Raw genomic sequence first — 26,979 nt, 5'->3', positions numbered from 1 at the left:
CAGAGATTGAGAAAGAAGTTACAGAAGAGGGATGAAGGGATGACGGGGATTAAGAAGAGAGAAGGCTGGCGATTCAGGAAAATGTGAAAAGAGCTGATCAGGAAGATGGTCGATGATCGACTGAGGGAAGAGAAACTGAGAGGAGCCGGGGCAGGAGAACGACCTCTGCCGCAGAGAAAGAAAGGGGGGAGGAGACAGAAAATGGTAGAGGCAGAAATCTGAGAAGCGGGGAGCGACGATGATGGGAGGATCTGCTTCAAATAGACAGAGAAACTGTTAGAGATAGAAAAAAGAAATGCGCGAAAATCACTGTCATTACCACGCCATGCAGAGATTATGAGCCCTCTTCGGTTGCGGAGCCCTGAGCATGATCTAGGCTGGCTGGAAAACGAACTGAAGACCACTTGAGACGATCTGGAGGGAACGAAACTGGAGCACGAACCTTTTCTCTTATGGCAGCTGGATACTGGAGCTCTGGGCTGGATGAAATGAGTAGTTTCCTGTTGAATATATAATAACTCGAGGGGCTGGACCTCAGAATTCGGATCTGGCAGCTCAGAGATTTTCCTGTCCAAGGTGTCATTTCTTGGATTGCTTGTGCAGCCAATTTGGATTATGAGCGGACTGTTGCCTAACTTCTGATTAGTTTTGTCACGAGACCTCTCCCAATCCATAGTCCCGTACTGATTTCCTTTATCCCTGAAGATTTCATTGGCAGCGCCTTTGATGAGAGTGGGTACAATGTCAGGAGGGGAGGAGTCGACAGTCTGGTTGCCAGCTTTGTGAGGGGAGGTGGTAGAATTGTTGAGATGACTGATGCAGTCATGATTCATGGGCTTGGCTGAAGGATGGGTCAGCTTATGGGATTGGCTTGTCATAGATTAGATCATTCTCACGAACCTGACCAGTGGGTCTATTGACAGCCCTGTTGGCTAGCGAATCCGCCTCCGCGTTGTTATTCCTCAAAACATGCTTGTAGAGGATGTCCCCCAGCTGATTTGAGTTATCCTTGATCCTGTGCTTGATGTTGTTGAGAGCCTGTTTCTTGAATTCTCCCCCTGAAGCCATTGCAGCAATCACTATTGCCGAGTCGCCAATTATGATTGGGTTTTTGACTTGCAGTTTTTTCATGATGCTGATACCTAGAAGAAGGTTGTAGGCCTCCGCCATATTATTCGTCATGTTTCCCAGTCCCCATTCATAGGTGATGATAATTTGGCCATTCTGATCTTTGATTATTCCCCCTGCCCCTGCTTTCCCCGGGTTGTTTTTGGATGCACCGTCGAACTGGAGGGTGGTTTTCTTTTGCTCGTGTATCCATTGATCTATGTCTTCTTGAGAACCCCTGAGTTTCCAATTGTTCCCCCTCTTGCCTGCTATTGGAGGAGGTTGCATATTTTTGACATAGTTTAAGCGGAATTTATTAAACCATTCTTCCTCTTCCTTCTGCCAACTGGAGCGATCAGGGTGAGAAACATAGTTGGCACTAATCATTTCGGCAACAAGGCCCATAGTTTTGGCCAGGGTGCGGGCTGAGTTTGGTTTTTGATTGTTGAAGATGCAGTTGTTCCTGGTGAGCCAAATTTGCCAACTGAGGGCTGAAGGTATGCATTTCCACAAGCGAGTAATGATAGTCTTGCCTTTTCTTGTGTGGGGGTAGCTTTTCTCCCAGTTTCTGTTGAGGGTAGAGAGCTGGTCGAAGGTTTCTCTAGTTCTCAGCGGACTGATAATTTGCTTCCAGCAGTTTTGAGCAAAAGGACAATCTAAGAAGAGGTGTTGACTGCTCTCCTCCTCTGCGCAGCAGAGGCAGCACATTGAGGGACCAAGGATTCCTCTTTTTTTGAGGTTCTCGGCCGTGAGAATCTTTCCTTTAAGAAGGGTCCAGGCGAAGAATTTGATCTTTGGAAGGCATTCAGTGTTCCACACAGCTGACCGAAGATTCCAGTTACCTAGAGTGGGGCTGGACTGAAGGAGTTTATACCCATCTTTTACAGTGAAATGTCCTCCGCTGGGGTCCCAGATGAAACTGTCACGAGCATCTTTGTATAAGGGAGCTGATCCCGTCAGAGAAATCTTGAGGTCTGCCCACTGTTTCCTGAGATTATTTGGGAGAGGGAGATCCCTCCAAGCTAACCAACTGTTGTGCTCCCAAACTGAAATGTCAAATAAAGAATGCAAATTTTTGGCCTCCATCCATAATTTCAAAGTACTGAACTGCTGAAGAAGATTTCTTGGCTTCGATCCCATAATTCTGTCCATCCATATATTTATTTCTTTGCCATTTCCAGGCGACTTAGAGATGTGGTTTTTGATTTGGGGGAGGACTTTTTTAATAAGTTTCCAGACTGGAGTGCAAGGCCTTTCCACTATTGCCTCAGTGAGGACATTGGAGTGCAGCCCATTGAGGTATTTCCTTTTAATGGCCTCAACCCACCAGGAGCCTTTTCCCATTAGCATTCTCCACACCAATTTGAAGCCCATCGCTTTGTTGGAGAGACTTGGGATTTTGATTGCTATGCCCCCTTTTTCAAAAGGGAGGGTAACTTGATCCCATCTGACAAGGCTGAATTTTTTTGAGTCTTGCTTCCCTCCCTGCCAGAGGAAACTTCTCATGATTAACTCCATGTGCTTGTGAGTGCTGGCAGGGGCCAGAGTGACAACATATTGGTATATGGGGAGAGCTGAGAGGAGAGCCTTTATGAGGGTGGTTCTGCCCGCCAGATTTAGCCAAGACAACCCCCAACTTTGGAGAAGCCCTCTCATTTTTTCGATCTGCTTATTCCATATCTCAGACTTGACAATTTCTTTTGCCAAGGGCAGACCCAGATATGAGAAGTGGCTCCAGTTTCTTTGAACTGGGATGTCCATGATCAGGGAGATTCTTTGCATGATTTGGAGAGGGACATTCCAAGTATAAATTTTGCATTTATTGTTGTTTAGCAGTCCCCCTGAGACTGCCAGGAAGGTGTCCAAAGTTCTCTTGAATCTTCTTTCCATTAAGCTTGGGGCTCCCCCAATTAAAAGGGTATCATCTGCAAAGAGCGAATGATTAATTTCTTTTATCCCTCTCGCTATGCTGATCCCTGTGATCTCCTTTTGCTTTCGAAGATTTTCCAGGTGTATGCTCAAGGTTTCTGCCATGATGATGTATAGGAAGGGAGAGAGGGGGCAGCCTTGTCTCAATCCTCTGGTGCTTCTGAAGTAGCGACTGGGTCTACCATTGATTAGGGGGGTTGTCCAAGGGTTTGAGATGCATTCCATAATGATGCTTATAAATTTGCTGGAAATTCCAAACTTCTTGAGGACCTCAGCAAGGAATTTATGGTTGACCCTGTCGAAGGCATTTGCCATGTCCAGTTTTATAATCATACCTCTTTCCTTTCTATTGATGCTGCTATGGATTGCTTCTTGAATCAGAATGACATTGTCCGTTATTTGTCTTTTAGGAACGAATCCTCCTTGGTTCTCTGATATTAGGTAAGGTAGAAGCTTTTTCAGTCTATTTGCCAGGATTTTGGTTACTATTTTGTAGGAGACATTGCAAAGAGAGATAGGTCTGAAGCGGTCAAAGGAGAGGGGGTTGGGATCCTTGGGAATAAGCGCCAGGTGGGAGGTTTTGGTGTTTTCACCCATCTTATTTTTTTTGAAGATATTTTTAACCATCCTTACATAGTCTTTTTTTATGATATCCCAGTGGTTCCTGAAAAAGGCAACGGTGAAGCCGTCAGGTCCAGGGGCCTTGTCCGGCTGCATGCTGAACAGAGCCAACCTTATTTCCTCCTCCGAAACATCCTGATCCAATTCACTATTTTGATGCGCGTTGATTTTGCTCTCGACTGGCTGTAGGAAATCCGCGCTGTCTATATACTGGGGGACTGCTGATAAGAGGGTTTTGAAGTGGCTGTGTGCCGCTGCTTTGATTTCCTCTTGTTCACTGAGTTCTTTCCCTTCAGCAGTGATTTTATCAATTTGGTTTCCTGCTCTTCTGATCTTAAGGTTATTATGAAAGAAAGAGGTGTTTTTGTCTCCAGCTCTTAGCCAAAGGCACCTCGATTTCTGTCTCTGCTCTTCTTCCTCTTCTCTGTTCTGCTTATAGAGTTCCCTAAACATTTCATTTTCCTGAGATTGTTCTTCCTTTGAGATTTGGTGATCCTCTTTCTCCTGGTTCCATTGCTCCAATTGCCTGTGAAGCTCTATTCTTTTTTTATTTTCCAATATTGCGTTCTCTTTGGCCCACTGTTTGATCTCTGCTCTTAAGGATTTTAATTTTGATTCCCATACATAGTGGGGTGAACCGATGACTTCCTTCTCCTAGTGATCTTTGATGAGTTTTCTGAAGCCCTCCTTGGTATCCCAGATTTTGTTGTATTTGAAAGGTAAAGGGCCGAGATTTCTTTCATTATCAAGGATCAAAACAACAGGCTTATGATCTGAAGCTGTGGCATGAACTATTTTACTTTTAACTGAGGAGAAACCTGTAACTATTCTTTCATGAATTAATATCATGTCCAGTCTCTCTTTGATGTTGTGGATACCTGCTCTCTTGTTGCTCCAAGTAAATTTACCATTGTTAGGGGGGATATCAATGAGTTTGTGTGTTTCTATAATTGTTTCTAGAGAATCTCTTGAAGGATCAGCGAGGAATTTCCCTCCTATTTTTTCCTCAATGTTCCTGATTAGGTTCAGGTCACCACCCATAATTGTGTTCCTATTTTGGGAGACCTGCAACTCTGAGTTGATGGAGTCCCAACAATATGCCTTATCCCTGTAATGATTTGGGGCATAGATGTTGAGGACAGTATATTCTTCTTTTGAGATTTTATTTTTAAGGTCAGTTCTGACCCACCAGTTAGATGAGTTTTGGCTGATGAGATCCCATTTTCTCTTGTTCCATAATGTACCTATACCTCCTGAGGCGCCCACGGAGTCTGTTGCTGTACCTGCGAAGTTTTTATGTCTTTTTGTGAATGTTTGAAAGTCTTGGTTTGACATTTTGGTCTCCTGGATTAGGAAAAGATCTGGCTGCTCATGAATGATTAAATCCCGGGCTGCATTTGTTTTTAGAGAGGAGCCCAACCCCCTACAATTCCAAGAGACCAATATCATTACTTACTGATTTTTTGGTGAGCCCCGCTCTTCTCCTTTGTCTTTTCCCCACTTCCTTTTTGCTTGTCCAAGAATGAGTCCATCGGTTGCTGAGTGCCCGTGGCCATTTCTTTTGCTGTTGTTTCATCTCTTATTTCTTTATTTGACTTCCTACCTGCTTTTCTCGGTGGTTCAGAGGTAAGGCTTGCTTCTTTGAGTTTGTTTCTTGTTAGAATACGTTCTATGGTAGGAGGAGGGGAGGAGAGGGGCAGCGGGGGGAGGGGATGACTGCTAGAGCAGTGGCTGGGGGAGAGGAAGGGGGGGAGGAGGGATCTTCATCCACCAAGGATTCAAAGGGATTGGAGGAGGAAAGGAAAGGCTGGGTCGAAATGGGAGGGGGGGGAGCAGCTTGGGATTCCGGTAGGGGCTTAGAACTAGGGCCTTGCTGGGTAGGGTTTGATTTCTTTTTTTTTAACTTGCTCCCATGTGCCTTCAGAGGTTTCAGCATTTTCATTCAGTTCATTTACTTTTAACTTACTACACCTATTAGTGAAATGTCCATATTCGTGACATACCTTGCATTTGAATGGTAGTTGCTCGTAGTCCAACTGCTGGATATGGGTCCATTGGTCCACTTTGATCTTGATAGCTTCCGGTAGGCCTTTCCCTAAGTCGACTTCAACGCAAATCCTTGCACAAGCATGCATGTTTTCCTTTGGTTCACATCTATCAATGTATTTTCCCACTGCATTCCCAATAGCTTTCACAGATTCATCCCCCCAGCAATGCAGAGGGAGGTGGGGCAGGTGAACCCAAACCGGAACAGCATTTGGGATATCCATTTCCGGGTCGAAGTCAGGGGACCATCTATTCAGGTAGAGGCCTCTCGAATCCATGAAGTAGGGGCCATTTCTGAAGATGAGGTTCCGATCTTCTTTTGTTTCGAAGAGGAAAGTATAGAAGCCCCTTCCGCAGAATCTAATGGCGATTTTCCCTTGAATGATTGCATTCCAGTTACGTTCTACCCATTTTTGGATTGCTCTGGGTGAAGGCCAGAGGCCAGTGAACTGACCTACAAGACCCCTCTCAGCCAAAGAGATCGCTGCCTTCCTCGGGAGACTGGGAGGGAGAGAAACTTCAGGGATGTCTGCCAGTTTCTTGACAAACTTTGATGCAGAGGGATGAATTCTTGAGGTTGCATTTTTTGGAGTGAGAGAAGCAAAGAGTTTTTCCTGATCTTCATTGTCTTAAGGCGAGGAGTCAGTCCCAGGCATGACAGCAGAGGGGAGCTAGGCTCGCAGATGACTGGATGGAGAGAGGTGCGAAAGCAAGAAAAAAGCAAGCGAAGGCCCCACAGCTGAGGCCGGGCAGGAGGCCCAAAAGAGACCACGGGAGTCGAAAGGAAGCTTAGAGGATGGAGCCCAGGCGGGCCAGCGGGAACAGGAGATGGCCCAGCAGCAGGGCTGCCAGGCAGGAGGCTTGCGGGAGGCCTGTCAAGGTTGTAGAGGGAAGCGCGGGAGCTCCAATTTGAAAATCCCTCCTCCTGCATGGATTTTTTGTTATGAGGTAAAGGGATCTCATAAATTTCTCTTATCCTATCAGGATCAATAAGGATTCCTTCTTTGGATACAATAAATCCAAGGAGCTTTCCTTCACTCAAAGCAAAGAAAGATTTCTTAGGATTGATAGAAATTCCATACCTCTGACAACGCTCAAAGATTTGTTTTAAATCCTTTAAATGATTACCACTGATTTGTTCACCAAACCCTTGAAAGTTATGTCCATGGCTCTCTAGAATGATGCACCAACATTGATTAATCCAAATGGCATCTTTTTATAGGCATAGGTGCTCCATTTGGTTCGAAATGTAGTTTTTAGCCGGTCATTTGGACATATTAGAATCTGATTATAGCTTAAAAATCCATCCAGGAAAGACATTAGTTTTGAGCCCGCAACTAATTGCAGTATCTATTCCATAGGAGGTAATGAAAAGTTGTCCTTCTGACAAGCTTTGTTGAGATTGCGAAAGTCTATACATATTCGAATATTGCCATTATTTTTCCTTACTGTGACAAGGTTAGAAACCCACCTTGAATGCCTTACAGGAAAAATTATTTTGGTTTTGAGAATCTTATTCAATTCAGGTTTGATCTGGTTTTCTAAATTCAGATGAATCTTTCTCAACTTCTGTTGCACGGGCTTTTCATCAGATAACATGGGAATGATATGTTGAATGATGGAAGTATCATATGTCTTGAGATCTTCATAATTCCATGAAAAAACATTTTTGTATTTTTTTAACAATTGAACAAAGGCTGACCTTTCATCTAGCGTAAGACCAAGTCCTAGATTGATATTTTGAGGTTTAAGGTCAGTTTCAAGATTAACTAATTCAAATCTCAAAGTTGAACTTTGAAGTTTTGAGTTAATGGGTTTCTTTAACCCGTCCTTAAGATCATATAAGTCTTCAAGCTTAACCACAGATTTAGGCATGGAATTTACAGTCATTTCTTGCTTAAGCTGGATGTCATGTTGATCTTCATCAATTACCTAGTCGTCGTAAGAGCCTTCGGATGTTAGAAAACTTATGATATCTGAATCATTATTGAAGACTCGCCAATTGGTGATATTGTCGAGAATAGAAGGCCTAAAAATTAATTCATTAGAAAAGCGATCGGGGCTATAATCTCCTAGTGGAATGAGCTTGGATGCAACATTAGCCAAAAGATTGGAACTTGCATTTTGGAGTCTTGGGATAGGGGAAATGTTAAATGTTGTAAAATGAGAGGTGAGGTCTTGGACTAATGATTGATAATGTTTCAAGTGTCTAGAGAGGCAGTGTATAGTATTCCTCACCTACTTAATTACAATTTTTGAATCTCCAAATACTTGAAGATATTTGATATTAAGGGCGATAACTTTATCCAACCCTTGAACTAATGCTTCATATTCGGCAATGTTGTTATTCGTGCATTCAAATTCAAGTCTGCATCCTAACATAGTTTTTTCCCCTTCTAGGATAACTAATATCCATCCTTCTCCAGCTCCATCATTAGATCTAGATCCATAAAAATATAATTTCCAAAATAAATATTTAACTAGAGGTATATCTACAAAATTTATACATTCAGAAGCATTTGTTTGAGAGTAATTTTCAACGTTTGATGTAACAAAATTTTCCAAGAAGGTTGAAGTATTTGCATTAAAGTTTCCTAGAAATGATTCAACTGAGTAATTTCCAATGATATTACTACTGTATACGACTCGTTCATTTTCTCCCTCCAATTCCGTGACGATATACTTTTGATGTTTCTCTGGTTCAACCCTTATTTGATTTGGCTTACCATTATATGGGAGCCACATGTGGGACGAGTCGGTTGCGAAATATCCATGAAGCTTTTCTGACCAGTCTCTGCTAAGGATTAAACCGTAGAATTTTAGGATATCAGCCACAAGGATGTCAATGACTTGACACACTTTTGGGTTTGATGAGAGTCGAATAGTCACTTCATTAAGTTCCCTTATAACTTCAACTTGAGATCGATCTAACTGCATAATACAAACAACATATTTTTGGGGCTCCACATTCAATTTCGCACAAACTATTCTTGGTAGAATGTTGGATGAAGCTCCAGAATCAACTAAACAATTATGTAGATTTTACTGAAAACTTCAAAAGTCAAAAGAAATGGAGGAGTGTGGGATATGGATCTTCCTCCTATTAAAGCAATATTAGTTGAACTGATCTTATCTAATGAGGTTGTGGGAGGCCTTCCCATTTCTTGAGCAGCGTGTGAGATAACAACAGCGGGAAGAGGAGAAGTAGGGACTACTTTTAGATCTTTGAGCAATAGCTTCTGTTGATGTTTTAACTTGCTAAGCTCATGGAATGTAATATTTGCCCTGGTCTTTTTCATATCTTCTACGATGTTGTATTCCATTTCATCAGAGACTAATAGGGTTTTAGCTGAAGGTGAAGAATTTGATTGAGGAGGAGTGGTTTGAGTGGCTTTGGAGGAAGATTTCTTACCTATTAATTTATCTTTGGGAGCTGGAGTTGATGCTTTCTATTTTGGATTTGTTTGTGGCAAATCAACAGTGCTTCTACTCCTGGTTGCGACAGGTAATGCTTCTTGTGCTTCTTCATTAGGAAGAATGAAATCCCACATTCCTTGTAATTCAACTACTTCTTCGTCATCAGTTTGTTCTTCATCCGTTGAGACTTCTTCTTCCTCCACATCTGATTCAGTATTTGATATGGTACATGGAGGCTTTAGATCAAAGGAAGGGTTTCTTTTGTAAGGTCTGTAATCTTTCCTTGAGGAAGTCTCTACTACCTGTTTCTTGATTTCAACCATTTCATTGCACATGATTTTAAGGACTTTTTGTAGACCTTCAAGATCAAAAGGATCTTTAGGTGCTTTTTCTTGGATTGGTCCCTAACAGTTACCTTGTTGGATTTTCGTTCTTCTAATGCATTCTTTTTTTTTTTAAGCTAAAATGCGTTTTTCCACAGCTATGGCTTCTTTCATATTTTCTGCCAAAGTTGGTTTGGTAGCCCTATTGACAAAAATAGTTATGTTTGAGGGAAGAGCATAAATGTACCATCATTTTGGACTTCATCACTGGGCTTGACTGTCATCGGGATTTTATTCAATAACTTATTAAAACATGAATTGAAGTCTTTAAGCGGTTCTCTAGGTTCAACTTTCAAGTTGGAGAGATCATTGATAAGAGTAGTTGTTGATCAGTCATCTCCAAACTTGGTTAAGAATTGTTCCTAAAAAGCATCCCAACTATTAATGGAACCAGATGGTAATGAAAAATACCACGATCCTGCTGATCCTTGTAAAGTATAAGGAAATAATCTTACAACTGCATCTTCTTCCACCACTGCATTCAGATTTATGGACAACATAAAATTGTTTATATGTTCTTCAGCAGGAAGATCATCATCATGGTTAAATTTTGACAACCATTTCATTGGATGTGCAGGTAATGGATGTAATGGTCTCACCATTCGAACAACTCCTAGATTTGTCCATGGCCTTTGAGCCATAATGGGTATTTGTGTAGAGGAAGATGTTCCAATAGTTGAAGGTGATTGGGTAGAGGAGGTTTGTGCCCCAGTACCAGTGTAAACAACGATATGGAGTTGTGAGGTGGATGATTGATTTTGTGATGAAGTGGATGGAATGAATGAAGGTGTTTTAGGTGAGGATGAGAGAACTTCACTATGAGCTTCAAACTGTGTTTTCTTAGTTCTCCTTCGATTTGGTAGAGGAAATTCAAACGGGGGGATCCCAAATTTTTTGCTTTGTGATCTAGTTAACCTTTGAGAGGAAGGAAATTAAGAAGTATCACTAGCTTGAGATAACTTAGGCTCTTCTTGAGATATTGAGATCCCTTGCAGTTTACGGATTAAAGACTGCACTTCAGGAGTTTCAATAGAGGAACATTGATCTGACTTCTTTGGGACCTCAGTAGTGGATTCTAAGGATTTCTTTTCAACTTCTCGCTTAGGATTTGGGAATTTAGAATGTGACCAAGATGTTGGAGGTGATGGCGAGGGAGTTTTACTCTTGGAATGGCTTACTGATTTAGATTGACTTGCCATTCATAGTTAGGCCCTCCTTCTAGCGCAAAATGTTGAAGCCTTGAAAATCACGCGACAACATGGGGGAAAACCACCCGGTCCGGACCTTGGTTAGCAGCTCCTTTTCCATTTGGTGTAGTGGCTCTGACTAGGGATAATGGGACTAGTTTCCCAGAAAAGATTTTGATAGTGTTGGTGGGGTGATATATGATGTAACGGGAAAATTATTGAGCTAAGTGTGATCTAATCTAACTAATAAACACATGCATATATCCTAATTTAACACTATTTAACTATACATATACCTGAGAATTAAATACAATATGCGATCTGTTAGGTTCCTATACCAATAGGTGTTATAATTTATGATTGACTTAGTTTATCTCTATAATATGTACATACCTTTGGTTTCTGCAAATGTTTTCCATATTCAAAAATAAAATAAAAAATTAAAAAATGTAAAGAGGATCTGTCCTAAAAGAAAAATCAAAGGACAAAAAGAATAAAGAAAAAGGTAAAAAAAGATGAAAATATGAACCCCAAAAACAAAAAGACCATGAAACTGTGCAAGTCAAAATGCCACTACTATTTACTTTTTATGCATAATAATGATTGTGTTCAACTTGTTATTCATGCCACAATCCATGGTAATGATCCAGGTGGATATTGGTGGCCACCTGCCAAGTCCACCTCGACCCCCACCATTGTCTTTCTCAGCATTTTCAGTTTCCTTAATTGTAGCACAACTTACTATTTTTAGCAGTTTTTTGGGTCCTGAACTTCCGGAGCCGTTTTGAGGCCCTAAACGACGTTTTTTGGGGAATCCAGGGGCAACATGGGTCCATGAAATGGACCGATGTTTCCCGTTCCAACAATGGTAGTACTCGGATAGATCTTTCTAACGAGCTATTGTATGCGTCAAACGGAGATCATATGCCAAAGTTACGACCCCGGGAAGTTGATGTACCAATTTACCCCAAACGGGGCCCACAGTTTGGCGTTTCATCTCCTAGGGTTAGGTTTTGGAATGTTAAGGGTTTTCCATTGTTTCTCAACAATAAATAGGCCTTGGAGCCTCATTGTAACACAGTTCAGAGGCATGTAGCCATCACATCTCTTCTCAGAGATAAGCTACCATCGCCCTAGCTGGTTTATTTCCATTTCTGGTTGTAAGCATATTTCAGTATTTTCCATTAATGAAATGAAGTATTATTTCCGCTGCATCTTTGTGTATATGGTTATCTCTGTAATTTGTTGTGTTCCTGTTTAAATCCGGATCAGGTAATCAAACAGTTTAATCTTGGTTATTCCATGTTTTGAATTTCATGTTTATAGATAGAGAATGAAAATCTGACCAAACTGTTTAACCTTGACAGATAATTAGATTAGGTAGAGTGAATAAAAGGAGCTCAATTGTTTAATCTGAGCCCTTGGATGTAATAAGGTTATACTTAGTTAGTTTACTATTGTAAAAGAAAAGAAAAGGTTTTGATAAGGATTTTCCAGTTTAAGTGCACCTTAATAAAGAGAAGTAAAAATGGTAGGATGAGTAGGTGGGTAAGTAGAAGAATGGTTGCAGAATTATGGTGATTGATTAGATAAATTCATATCATTTACTTTCATCATGAAGTTGCTAAGAGTGTGGATTAAAAATCATTTCTGTAGACTTTTGTTTTGAGCTAAAGGAGCTATTATAATCAAGTCTGGATTGGTTTACTAGATTAAATAAAGCTGAGGACATTTCACTCGATTCATGTGCACTGTGGGAAACAAATAAGTATCACTTCTCTGAGTTTGATTATTGTTTTCCTTTATGTTATGAAATATCATATGTGTTTCTTATAATTCTTAAAAGCAAACAAGGAGTAATATCATCAAAATTAGCTTAAGTGCTCTCTGTTTTAACTGTTTGCTTATTTAATGTTTTCTACTAATTTTCTGAAGTTTGGGAATTCTTAGTTGCTCCTTTACTTCTATAATTCATTCCCTCTATTGGCCCCTAGTACAGGATTCTTAATTGCCCTTGCTATTTGCCAAACCTCCCTTCTTCATCTTAATCCCTGTTAAGGATTCTTCATTGCCCTTGGCCCTGGTTAAGATTTTCATCCATTGAAACCTTTAGATTTGTCCTTGCTATGCTAGCTTGCCTTGTGAACTCTTACCTCGATGATTGACCAAATCCTGATAAAACTTTCATACTTGACTCCATAGCCCAATGGCCTAAATACTTGCTCTGCCCATCTGTCTTCTTAATTCCACCACCCAATCAAAACAAAACACCCCTAAAATTTCATAACTAGCCTAATATCCCATCAAACAAAGCTAAATTACAAAGAGAGAGCCCTCTTTAGACTTAGGTTGGCTAGAACCCGAGTCTAAGAGATTGGTGGTTACGTCGGAAATTTCTTTCTTTAACCTTGAGAAAATTCTGAGTGATAACACGATCTACAATGATTTCTTACAACAATTGATAATAAAGATCATTCAACTGCAATAAGAAGTTAAATAGTTTAACAATAATCATTTTGGATAAATAGTTAGACAAAATGATTGAGAGAAATATATCGCATATAAAATCATTCATGTATTCAGAATATAATAAGAGCTAACATCATACAAAAGTGCAATAATGCTAAACTATAATTCAAACTTTCATACATAAAACAATTGAAATAAGAAGTCTTGCCTGATACATAAATAAAACATGATCATAAGATAAAAGTACCATGTATGATAAGTCCTGCTCATGTGGTTTAGTAATATTGACCCAATTTCAATCAATTCAACACATTCTAAGAGTTCAAAAGTGCATTTTAGTAGAGCATGCTAGATATTTAAAGAAAATAGATATTGTTCCATTCATTTAATCAAAACCTCCTCAAAAGTACAGAAGTGCAATGTTTTGAAAAGTGTTTCTGATAAAATTTCTGGACCCCTCTCTAAATGCATGAGAGGGGTTTAAATACTAAACTATATGTCTTAAAATAGATTATTACAAAAAATAGCCAAAGAGGTTCAAACGACCTTCCTTAGAATATGCAAAAATAAAACTAGAAGAAAATAAATAAATGACTAGCTCCTTTGAACTTGATCTCTAAGATCACAAATATTAGTCATTGGCTTGAGCTGAGGTGGTTGGTCGATTGCAGATTTTAACTGCCCAACAAATATGGCATTTGTTAGTGTTGGCACCATTTTTTGTGTAGAGGTTGTTAAACACCTCAAGGTCATCCACTGGCTATGTGGTTTCACTAAAAACTGCCAGTATGCTTCCCAATTCAGCTTGTTTACCTGTCTGATTGCCTCCTCCTTTTCTTGTGCTGCCTGTCTCCACTGTTGCTCTAACTGTTTGTCATTTGGAAGAAATCCTGGTATACATTCCTTGACAAGATTGGCACCATGAATATTTTCATTGATGGCTTCTATTATGTTGTTTGTTGTTGTCGCTGCTATCGTTGTTTCCCTTTTCGCTTGTTTCAGCCGAGAATCCAAATCCATGAACATAATGTCTTTATGAGATTCCTCCAGCTTCAGTAGGTCAACCTTCCTCCCATCCTCTGATTCTTTCCAGGTGATAAACTCAAAAATCCTTTTATGGATTTCGTCGTATTCGAGCCTCATGTCAATAACCTAGTTTGTTAACTTATCACTGGTCTCGCAATAAGGACTTATCTGTGAGATTTTCTGGCAAAGTACTTCCTTCTGCTACAATAATAGGGAATTAAGGTTGAGTGCTTCCTTGATGAATTCGTCGATTTGCAGATTTTCCTTAAACTTATCTATTATATCTTGTATCCACGCATCTTTTTCTACTAAGCTGGCTTGATGTTGTATTCTCATCTATTTGAATTCCTTTTGGAGCTGGGCTACTTGTAATTCTGCTTGCTGATTAGACTTTTCTTGAGCTAATTGTTGTTCTAGCAGCATAATTCTCCGTTCCTTTTCTTTTAGCAGCATTTGGACCTCTGTTGCTTTGTCAATAGTTGTTGTGGCATAAGCTCCTGTGAATTGTGACAGTTTTGTGAGATTTTCATATGGGTCCATGGGCGAGTCCTTCCACCATTGATTCATTTTTCAGAGTCGTAACAGCTATAACATCCAGCTTTATTTTCTTCCTTTGTCTCTTGACTACAGATTTGTGGGTAGGGATATAGAATACATCCAGAGGAGGTATTTCTTTAATTCTTAGAACAATTTCTGAAGTAGGAGTAGTAGGAATGATCTCAACGTCCTGAGTGCCCGCAACTCCTTCCTGTGTCGTTTCTAGATTTGACTTGTGATGGGTTTGCTTAGGAGTCTGTATCTAAGATGTTTGCTCAGGGCTTGAATATGTGTGAAGTTTTTTATTGAACTGTTTCCATTCTTGTTCCAAGTCAATAATTAGGATTTTACCTGACTGGGTTGATGTAGAGGCAAATTCTGCTTGTTGCTTTGGTGAGGTTTTCTCGACCGTCTCTTTTGTAGTTCCAGCTCTGTCGTTTTCAGACTCTTTATTGGTGTTTCCTCCCCCATTTTGAGACTACTGCTCTGAGTGCTCTGACTCATGCGTAGATCTCTCTTGGGTTTCTTCTTCAAAGTTTTCTTTGGAGTTGCCCTCCAAGATTACACTGGGAGTTGGCTCCCTTATTGGTTCAATCTGCAATAGGTCCAATGGGACCTTCAATAATCTCTTTTCCCTATACACATGGAAAGCCTTAAAATCATCTGGGGTTAAAAGTACCAATGCCAAATGCAACACTTATGAATATGTTTCTGCCTGTAGGAAGAGGTCATCAAAGGCATCCTCTTCGTGGGTGAACTGCTTTACTTTTACCATAGTAGTAAAATTCTTAACAGTGTCGTTTGGGTCATACTGCCTTCCCGGAAATGTATCTAATTTCAGAGATTTAATAATCTTTGCTTCTTTGCATGCATGTCCAAAATAATGTAGCGCAAATGCACCACATTGTAACAGAAATGTAGGCCAAATGGCCTTCTTCTTCTCTTTCAGTCCTCTGCTTAATCTGCCTTCCCCTGCTGTTTGGTAGGCTATTTCTCTGGCCATTAGTTTTTCGGGGACATAATATGGGAGAACATGCAGTGAAGCAATGCTCCCAAATACTCTGATGTAGGTAAAGGTTTCTTCCCCAAACCATTTGGCTACTGGCAAGATATCTACCTCGACCTCTTTAGAAAACCTAGGGGCGGTTCTGTTGTACACTTCTTTATGGATGGGTAGCATATCTCCTCAATAGATTTTATAAAAATGGTGGTGAAATTGAGATTCCCACAAAATCTTATGGTACATATGGATGGGAAGCGAGTCGTGTATAGTCCACTTCCATCCCATATTGGGAAATTTATAACTAAAACATATTGCATCCATTATAAAAGCACTCATGAAAAAGGGGGGGAACATTCTTAGAGGAGAATTTCTCTTCCTTCTATATTCTATAATGGCCTTAGCCAAATTGTCTGATAGAATTTGAGCCCAGTTCATTACTGTTGCATAAACTATTGCATCTATCAGTGGGAGCCATTTAGGGGAAAACTTGATTGAACAATCTACATATCATTGTTGTTGCCAAATTATGAGGGGGAGAAATGGATGTCATAGAGTACATACCCATTTTATCGCGTTTGAGCTTGCCTTCGCTTGATGTCCAGGTATGTGTGACACTGCTGGGTCCTAATTTTCCTTGACAAATTTCTCAAGGAACTATTTGTTGTAAAAATTTTGTGGCTCAGTTAACTAGTACATTAGTCGTAGGCTATCTATTGAGAAATATCCCATGACCTCTTGCCTGTGATTCTTGAATGTTCGGTCTGCGATGTCTACCTCGTCAATTACCCATTTGACCATGTCCATGTATGGGATTATTTTTGGTCGTGGAGCTATGCGTTTCATGAAAGAACACGCTGTTTCGAAATAGGAGGCATCAGAGGACTTTTGAGCATCTGTCGTGGCCTTTGTTTCCAATGGTCTGGGCTGCTCCTCTTCTAACAAGTTGTACATGGCCTCCCATGTCATAGTTCCTCCATCTCTGCTACACGTAGTATCAGAGAAAATGTAGGTTTTAACCCCGTACAAAAATTACTTGCATACGAATTCTAGAACACAGAAAATAAACAATGCGAGAGAATAACACATAAAACACATATACACAGAGAATTTCCCTTGGATCCCAAAACCAGGATTACCAGCTTGATTTTTCATTATGTTCCTTTCAATGTTATAATACATATTTATACATGCCGAAGCATCTAATACCATGGACCGAAAACCATCGCGTCCAAAAACATGTGCGAAAATCATAAAAAAACATAGGTGGGTCCACCCAACCTAACATAGGGTCCAAAACCAAAATTTTCCTGCACCCCTCAAAACCCCTGTGACTCCCCCCACTACGCAATCGGTACAACGAATGAGGGGCTCCGCCCCCCTTCTAACCCCCCGGTTAACTACGTGGGCTAGTCGTGAAAAGAATATAACACAACCCAATAGAAAAGAGGAACCATTTCTGATTTCTCGGTCGCAACTGTCTTTCCCTTCTTTCCCATTGTTTCTAATGATTCTCCCTGCAATTTTTTCCTGAAATGGAGCAAAGCGGAAGTTATCAGATAAACACAAACAAGAATGACAATGATAATGAATGATACAGATAACCTAAAATGGTGAGAAGAAAGGAGTTTTAATCAAACACAGATGAAAAGATATCGTATCACGTCAAGTCGCTTTTTAACATAAATGCCATTAAGCTATATTAAATAGCCATTAATGATCCCTTATCGCTACCTTTATTACTGATTAATGTACCACATCGCAAAAACAGGAAGGAAAACTTTTAAGGTGGTGGGCTTAAGCTGCGAGAATGTTGATTTTGCGAGTGCGATGCAATATCAAAAATTGCATTATCACACATTTCGCCGTGTGCTTTCTTGAAGTTCAATAGGATTCTGCGAGATGCGAGATAAGCAGGATATCCTTACCTTTTAGAGCGTAGTTTGTCTGATGGAGTTATTACCTTATAAAGCACTTTTCACTACGTGGCGGACTTAACTCTTAATTTATAACATTGGCTTCTATCGGGTCCGGGCTTTATCGCATTTCGGAAGCTCGCGCATTTCATAAGTTTGGACTTTTAAATAAATTGACGCGATGCAATGAGGTTGACTTGTCCTATCGCAACATCGCGTCTCGCATATTTCAACATGTTTTGTGGGTTTGCGTCCTTTATGAGCGCTAATATGTGATTGCGATAAGAGCTTTATTTTATGTGAAATGCCTTAGGTCTTAGCTTTTGAATAAAAAGTCCAATGATATCTAAGTTAAGTGTGGTGATCCTTTTGATTGCAATTTGTGGGTTTTGTTCGTTAATAAGGCTTTTAACACACTTGGTCCAACGATATGCGAAAAAGCGAGAATTGCTATTTTTCAAAGGGTTTTGACTCAATATCCTGATTTATTCCTAAAAGTTCAAAGGAAAGTGCCTAAGTACTAAATTTCTTTTTGGAGGCTTTTTATTAAGGGTCCCCATTTATTAATTGAATATTAGTTAAACTAATAAATGTGGGGGTTGTTGAATAACACAACAGGGTTGCAAAAGGTTCTTGTGTATTCTTCTCAACTCAGATTTCAAAAACAAAATTTATTCCTAAGATATTGCAATTGGATTCAGCAAGGAGCTTAGTCAGGCCTTGACCTTTTACTAGCTTGGTAGTCTTAATGATGAGATCGTACTCTAAAATCTTAGTTATCCATCTCCCTCTCCTTCCATCAGTATCAGGCTGAGTTAAAACAATTTTGACAACACTATTGGGTACATAGGCAATAATAGAAGAGTGGAGGAGATAGACTCTAAAGGCTTTCAGAGCTTGAACTAAAGAATAGGCTTGTTTTTCAATAATGTCATACTTTAGCGCAACGTCTCTCATAACTTTGCTAAAAAAGGCAATGGGTTGGTCATCTCCATCTTTATTCTTTTACAAAAGAAAGGCAGCTAAGGTAGTTTCAGAGGTAAAAGAAAATCACTAAAAGGTTGAGAGTAATCTAGACTGGCTAAGATGGGGGCTTCTGCAATGGCCTTTTTAATCTGATCAAATTCATACCTTGTAGGAATAGTCCATTTTTTTTTTTTTTTTTTTTTTGAATCAATCTATTTCTATTATAGTACAAAAAAGTCAAAAGTTACATCAGAGTTACAACAAGGCCGTGGCCTTGTAAATCTTGCCATGAGATTGACAGTTTGCCCAGAATTACACATGCCAAATTTGAACACAGTAAAAAATTGGGTGACTTCCTTCTGTTGCGTCTTCTCCTAAGACTCTAAACAGTGCATAACAGAGACATGCTAATGATCCGAATTTAAGCAGGAACGCAATAGATTACAGAGATAACCATAAATAGAGAGATGCGATAACCATAAAAACAGAGATGCAGCGGAAATAATACTTCATTTCATTAATGGAGAATACTGAAATATGCTTACAAATAGAAATAACCCAGTTAGGGCGATGGTAGCTTATCTCTGAGAAGAGATGTGTCGGCTACATGACTCTGAACTGTTTCGAACTGTGTTTACAATGAGGCTCGAAGGCCTATTTATTATTGAGAAACAATGGAAAACCCTTCACATTCCAAAACCTAACCCTAGAAGATGAAACGCCAAATTGTGGGCCCCGTTTTGGGGTGAGTTGGACAGCCAACTTCCCGGGGTCGCGAATTGGTCGTATTATCTCCGTTTGACGCGCATGATAGCCCGTTGGAAAGATCTCTCCGAGGACTACGACGGAAAAGACGATTTTTATCAGAAAAATCGCTGGCCTAAAAACGGCTCCGGAAGTTTAGGACCCGAAAAACTGCTAAAAATAGTAAAATGTGCTATAATTAAGGAAACTAAAAAACTGAAAGAGACAGTTGTGGGGTCCAAATGGGATAGGTGGGTGGCCACCAACATCCAAATGGGAATTAGGATGCGCCTCATGTCCACATTCTGTAATGCTTCCTCTCCCATGCCCTTTGCCACGGCCAACTCTGTTGCCATGGAGGCGGTGTTGCTCAGGTGCTAATTCGATGGAGGAAGAAGGGAAAATGGGGGCAGACCTCTGAGTGGTGGCTCGACCGCGAGAGCCTCCTCGTCTGCTGCTCATTCTAAGCTGCTCTCGCCGCATTGCCGGATTCAGAGGATGAACCAGCGTGCAGATACCCGGAGAGGAGAAATTAACCAGGACGGAGGCCGCAGAATTTGGCGTGCAATGCTTATAAACCACTCGCAGGCTTGGAACGATGTCTAAATTGGGCGCAGAGAATGAATGCCCCTGAGCAATCCCCCACACCACAGAGGTGTGCACCGGTGTTGCAGTGGTATGCCAAATGACTGCAAAGGAATGCGAAAAGGTGGCAGGAGCTCCAGGGTTATGTAGCTCCATCGCACAGGTTACCAGGAGGCATATTAAGGCGGACAAGACCGGAGTTAAAACCTGCATTAAAGATCCTGCATGCGACCAGCTAAAACATGCTGTGGGGTACTGGGTGGCGTGCATGGGCTGACACCTGCCCATGTGAAGCGCCACCTTGGAACTGCCAAACTCATTGATCACCCGCATCCAGGATTGTAGGAATAGTCCATTTAACTTCATGGTTATTTTTCAATATATCAGTTATGTCCTGAACTATTTTAGCATAATTAGGGATAAACCTTCTTAAAAAATTAATTTTCCCAAGGAAAGCTTGAACTTCCTTCTTGTTCCTTGGTAATACAAGTGCTTGAATTGTTGAGATTCTTTTAGGATCAATGAATACTCCTTCTTTAGAAATGACATGGCCGAGCAGTTTTCCTTCTTGGAGTGCAAATAAAGACTTCTTAGGATTAAGAGAAATCCCAAACTTTTGCACCTGTCAATAACCTTTCTCAAATTCTTTAAATGATTTTCATCAGTGTTGGAAAAAATAGTCAAATCATCTAAATAAATAACAACAAATTTGTTGGTCTTACCCACAAATGCTAAGTCCATAGCATGTTGAAATGTAGCTCCAACGTTAGTTAACCCAAAAGGCATCCGAGCATACATGAATGTGCCCCAAGGAGTTGTGAATGCAATTTTTTCTCTATCCTCTGGACTAACCATAATCTAATTATATCCAGAAAAACCATCTAACATGGAAATTATATGGGCTCGTGAAACTTTCTAAAGTAAATGGTCCATTTTGGGTAATGGATAATTATCTTTCAGAGAATATTTATTCAAATTCCTAAAATCCACACATAATCTAATTTCACCATTCTTTTTTCTCACTCGAACTAGATTGGCTACCCAATCACAATATCTCAATGGAAGCATTGTTTTAGCATCAAGTAGCTTCTTAATTTCTTTTTCAATAACAGGAAGAAGAAGAAGATTAATTCTTCTCAATTTTTGTTTCAAAGGTTTTGCCTCTGGTTTCAATGGAATTTTATGTTCAATAAGAGATGTATCATATGTTTTTAATTCATTACAAGAGTAGGAAAAAAAACTTTGTAGGCTTTAAGGAGTGCTAAATATTTGTCTTTGGCTTCCATTGACAAGGATGCAAACATTTTAACATTTCTGATTTCTTCAAAACTTCCAATGTTATAAATTTCAATATTTTCCTCATGTGAATTTGATAGCAGATTTTTTGGGACATCATTATGATCAAAGAGCTTCTCAAGAGGGACTAACCCTTTTAGAATAAATTTTTAAGATAATTGAATAATGCTATGATCAACATTTTTAGAGTCAAATTGTGGTGTTTGATTTTCGTTGTCAACTTCAAGATTATCAATTTGTTCTTCCTCAACTTGCAAGTTTGAGAATTCATCAATGACTTGCAAAAAGGATTTTAGATGCTCGTCATCATCAAAGATTTGTCAGTGATTAAGATTCTCAACAATAAATGGTCTATACTTGACTTGAATTTGATATTGGGCAAGAATTTGATCAGGAACTTTAAAATAACTAGCAGAAACAACCAAGGAATCTGCATGCATGTTCTGATCTCTAGGAATAATAATGACATTGAATGCTGATATGAAATTTTCAATTGAATCCCAAATCTCATTCCTATAAGATCTTATTCTGGGGTGCTTAGTTTGACATTGATTCCTAACTTGTTTGACAATAAGTTTAGAATCATTGTATACATTTAAATTCTGCACCTTAAGACTTCTTGCTAATTCCAATCCTAGCAGAAAAGCTTCATACTCTACTACATTATTAGTTACATAGAACTCAAGTTTATATGATTGGGTAATATTTTCTTTATCTAGTGAAATTAATACAATTCCAGCTACTACTCCTTACTTTGAGCAAGATCCATCAAAGTACAATTTCCAAATATCAGTTTCAATGGTTTTAGGTTTGTCAACAATGTTTTCAATAGTAAGCTGAGTATTTTGTGAATTATTAGTTGATAATTCAAAACACCCAAAGTATTGGTCAACCGCATAGATAGTGTTATCACTCCTCTGGATCTCCAAGCCTGAGGAAGAGTCAAGCTGAGGTAACCATAGACCAACCTTTTGACTTGATAGCTAGCCCTACCAAGCCGAAGAGGGCTCTAGATATAGTAGCTCAGGGTTTGTTTGATTTGATTTGAATAGGGTAGTCACTGGATGAGCGAATTAGGTCAGAGAGTGAACTAGGTCAGGGCAAAAGAGAATCAAAATTGTAGACATATGATGGGGAAAGGTAGGCAAGTTACTTTAACACTATGTAGTATAGTGATGAAATGGTTTAGACTAGTGAGGTATTAAAAAGAGAATGGAAATCATGAATTCTTTTTAAACTGAGGAAATGAAACAAATTGTGATTATTTTCCCAAAACAGAGCATAGAAGATGAATTCTGCTTATCACACCTTGAAAATCAAACATATTTTGAAATGAAATGGATAATGGAAGATACAAAATACTCACACATATGTAACTGAAGAAGAAACAATATCAAAATACCATGCCACGGGAATCCCACCAAAATAGCTCCAATCCAATATATTCCATGCCAAATTCTGAAACACTAATACAATATCCAATGGAGTCCAACCTGTAGAATGACTGAAAGATTACATGATATAGGACTCAAAACCAACTCATCCTAGCCTCAGGTGTCGAATCCATGAGAGGAGGAGCAGTTACAATAAAAACTGAACTAATAGCTAGAGTGTAGGGTGGTCAAAGTGACTCATCCCTAACTTAAGTGAACTGATTCATTACAAGTCATGGAGGCCATTTACCTAATGTACTTACCCTAGGTAATAGTAAAAACATAATAATTAAATCAATTACATCAGTAAAAAATTGATTTCCCATAGGTAAAAATCAAATTTGGAGAGAAATAGTGAAAAACTGGGCCAACTGTCAAACGCGCAGTGCTAGTGTCAAATGCGCAACGCCATCTTCAAACCCACTTTTGCCTGCCTTCCCGGTGTCAAAATTGAGCCCAAGATAGCTCATTGGAAATCTTATCCTGTCTAGTTTCCAAAAATTCCCTAAATGGGATTGAGTTGACCCTCTAAAACGCCATTCTCCCAAGACTACTAAAACATGCAGTGCCTGGTCCAGAAGTGAGGCAGAAACATGATTTTTAGGTATCTTTTGCCTTTTTCACCTACCAGTTTTGCATTCCAGGGCTGGAAACATGGTTTTCGTAGATGTCTTGGTCCTTCTAAATCCACTGGTGGCTTCCATTCCTCTAAAGTGTGCCTCAACAAAGTGCAGCGCACGCGTTTGACCAAGGAGATGATATGAAATTACATAAAAAAAGACAGGAAAAACAATATTACAAAAAATGAACCAAGAGTATTAAAAATTGGTCAAGGAGCTGGTGTTTGGTGTGGCTAGGCACGGAGTGAAGCCTCTGCAAGTATATCAAGTTTCTTCTTTTCTTCTTAGTGAGTTCGAGCTTTAATTCTTGCCCTAGCAGCCTTGAGCTTTGCCCTTGCTATTTGGTTTCTTCGGCAATAATACTTTGCCATGTTTCTCTGAATTCCAGTGTCTCTTTTGACCTTGTCTAGGATCTTTTCAAGATGTTTGTTCACCCTCTCAATCCAATGCTCCTGGTTCTCATTGATCATTTTGGCAAATTGTTCATTTAAGGTGATCTCATTAACTAGTTCAGCCTCTTTATGTTTTTCTAGCTCCAATGCTCTTTTTAGGCCTCTGGTCCTTGGACTTCTTCTTGGCACCTGTTCCTCCAGCTGGTCACTATATTCTCCATATGCTTCATCAAGTAAATCCTTAGCCTTTTCAGCCTCCCTCTTTACCTTGATGAGCTGAATCTCCATGAGCTCATGTTTGGTCTCAAACTGCTTGTTTTCCTGCTCATAATATGAGATGATGTATTTTTCCCTCTGCAAGTTGACCTAGAGCTCCCTGATGAGTGCATCCTTTTCTTTGATGACAATGCTTGTGCTCTCACTATCATCATGCTCACTTAGGTCAACTAAGTCAAAATCCTGCTCTGTCTCATGGAGGTCCTCCTCTTGCTGCTGGATCTCTGTCTCTGTCATCTTTTCCTTGCCCTTCTGTATCTGCTTTGCTGATGAAGAAGGCAAGGTCCCTCCCACAATCTGTGGGGAAAAAACTTGCCTATGTCCTCTTTGATAAGTATGTGTCAAAGTGCCCAAATCAACCCCTTTAGGCTTGATGATGTCACCCTGTTCAATGTGCTCTTGCTCTCTAATTTCATCTCTGTTAGGTGAATAAATATGCTCATGGAATGGTGATGATGGAGGTGATGGTGAGGCTAACTCATTAGATGAGGATGAATGATCTATGGGATGAGATGGAGGAATGGAGGTGGAAGGATGAGATGATGAAGGGATGCTTTGAACATTCTGAGTAGATCAATGAGTGAATATGGGATTAGCTATGAAGGTACTCCATGCAATGTTGAGTTCCTTGAGATGATTTAGGACTATGATTTTAATGAGGGAATGATCAAAGAGACTCTTCATTTTATCTTTATACTCCCACTTTTGGGAAATGTAGGACATCTTCCCAACACTTCGGAAAAGATAGTAGGGTATATTGAGCATTTTTATCCTAGTGAAATGCATTAAAAGCCGAATGTGATAAGAATAGAGCCTAAAAAATCTACCTTCACATGAAAAATATTTCATAATAATCTTCATCATTGGGGCATATCTGTCAAGGAGGTGTGAAAAAGGAAAATAGCCCCTTCTTTCTTTTTGGTACCTTGGTTTCATGTAAGGCTCATAATAATGTCTCTCCAAATCACCTTGTTTAAACCATTTCTCCCCAACATCTGGGATTCTAGTGGCAGCTGATATAATGGCAGTAGATAAAGTAAAAGTGATACCTACTAGAGTGACTTGGTTGTCTTGGAGTTTAGATATGAAGAGCCTAGTCAACTCAGGATGATGTTGGACTGCCTGAACTTGCTCACAGAAATCATAACAGCCTAGATATTTGAAGGATGTCACAGTCATAGGAGATGCCAAGAGTTCCCTGAGATCTGTGGGCTCAAATCTGTGTATTTTGCCTCCTTTGTGTATTTTCTTGACCTCTGTTTCTTCTCTATTTGTTTCCTCTTCTGCCATCGTGTTTAATATCAAACCCTAGGAGGTATAAGGTAGTTGGAATGTGGTTTTTTGGGAATAAGAAATGGGGAAGGGTAAATATGAAGGAGGTGGGTGAAGGGATATATGTAATGGAGGAGGATATAAGGGATTAGTATGATAGCTTTTGGGATGGGGGAAATGTTGCAATGTAGGGGGTTTGGGAGCCTAGGTATTTGTGGCACCTAGGACTTAGGGTTTTGGGACAAAGGGTTTAGAGGGTATTTGGGATAAAAAGGTTTAGGGAAAAGGAAGGAAGGTGCAGGGGAGTGTATAAAGGAATTGAGAGTGCAAGGGTAGTTTTGGGGAAGATCTAGGGTTTAGATATAGGATAAACACCAAATATCCAATTAAACATTTAAACACTTTGGGAGTGACTTAAGGAGGAAGAAACACACATTCCTTAGCTGGTACTTACTTGTTTGGAGGTTGAATGCACTTTGGAGGAGCTGAGGAGGTGATTGTAGCCTTCCTGGAAAAACGCGTAGTTGGAGAGTTCGTAGTGCCTCAGGAAAATGCACAGCGCCTTAAGGGAACACGCAACGCCTTAAGGAAACGCACAGTGACTTAAGGGAATGTGGAGTGCCTTAAGGAAATGCGCAGCGCTAGGTAAATACGCAGCGTCAAAAGAGAACACCCAACGCCAGAAGATAACGTGCAACGCATGCTCTCTTCTGCTGAGTTTCGCCCGGAACTGTAAAAAGGGTCTCTTGGGGTTTGCTCAATCAATGGTAGGAGGAAAATGAAGCTGAGTTTGAAGCCAATAAGTCCTTTATAGCTGAGTGAATTTGATCTTTTAACTTTAAAACCCACTTTCTAATGTTTCATTTCACCTTTTTGACCTCTTTGCTAATTTCCTTTCTGACTTTTTCCTTTGCAGGTGGATGATGCTGAAGTTTTGGCAATCTTTACTTTTGAATTTTTCTTGGATGATATTGGCAATAGAGTTTGAGTAAACAACTAGGAATAGTGACTTATTACATATGATAAACATAAAATTACATAAATAAATAAAATTATTACATCTCTCTTTTTGAAATAAAATTACAATCTGAAACAAAACTTATACTTTTGGAATGAAAATTAGAGCTCTGGCAACCATAGTTACATGTTTGCAAATCCTCTTTGAATGAAAAAGGGATATTATTTCTTTCACTCTCATGCTTTTTCTAGCCTTATGCAGTGAATGGTGTTTTTATTGGACCTTGGAGGAATGAAACCTAGTGACCTAATGGGACCTTGAATAACTAGACTTCATGTAGACTTGACTGACACAAGACATGATGAAATGAGATTTTAAAATGAATGTATGCTCAGTAAGACACAGGAAGGTGGGCCAACAAATATTGATTTTTTGAGGGAGAGTGGGATTTTGACTTGGGCTACCATCAATGAGTAAATTTTTGCATGAGGACCTAGGTGGAATGATAAAAATTTCAACATAGGACACTAATATGATATAAACGAGGAGTTTTGATCACTGATGGCAGTATGAAAACACTGACTCTAACATCGGCCTTATTTGGGGATGGTAGCTCCTTGGAGGTGTCAAGAACACCGTAGACCAAGTTCCTAACCATATGGGCCAATACGGTCAAAAACTTAAACTGAAATGCATGAATAAATGCTGACAACTCAAATAACTCAAATTGACTCAAAATTGACTTACTTAACTAATGATTGAATACTAAAAATGGCAGAAAATTAGTGAAGCCCCATGG

General features: G+C 39.7%; 1 protein-coding gene across 1 annotated transcript; it reads right to left on the bottom strand.

Moving 5' to 3' along the window:
- Window positions 1-858: 858 nt before the first annotated feature.
- LOC149233726 (uncharacterized) lies at window positions 859-14,302 on the bottom strand. The gene is made up of 2 exons (XM_089382274.1): window positions 13,973-14,302; window positions 859-4,161 (listed from the first exon to the last, which is right to left on the bottom strand). The coding sequence occupies exons 1-2, from the start codon at window positions 14,300-14,302 to the stop codon at window positions 859-861; spliced, it is 3,633 nt and encodes a 1,210-aa protein (XP_089238400.1).
- Window positions 14,303-26,979: the final 12,677 nt, after the last annotated feature.

Source organism: Pinus tabuliformis, chromosome J (genome assembly GCF_031772625.1).
Source record: "Pinus tabuliformis cultivar Carrire ecotype Pingquan chromosome J, CPIR1, whole genome shotgun sequence".
Taxonomy (NCBI): domain Eukaryota; kingdom Viridiplantae; phylum Streptophyta; class Pinopsida; order Pinales; family Pinaceae; genus Pinus; species Pinus tabuliformis.
This window is presented reverse-complemented; position numbering and strand designations above follow the sequence as displayed.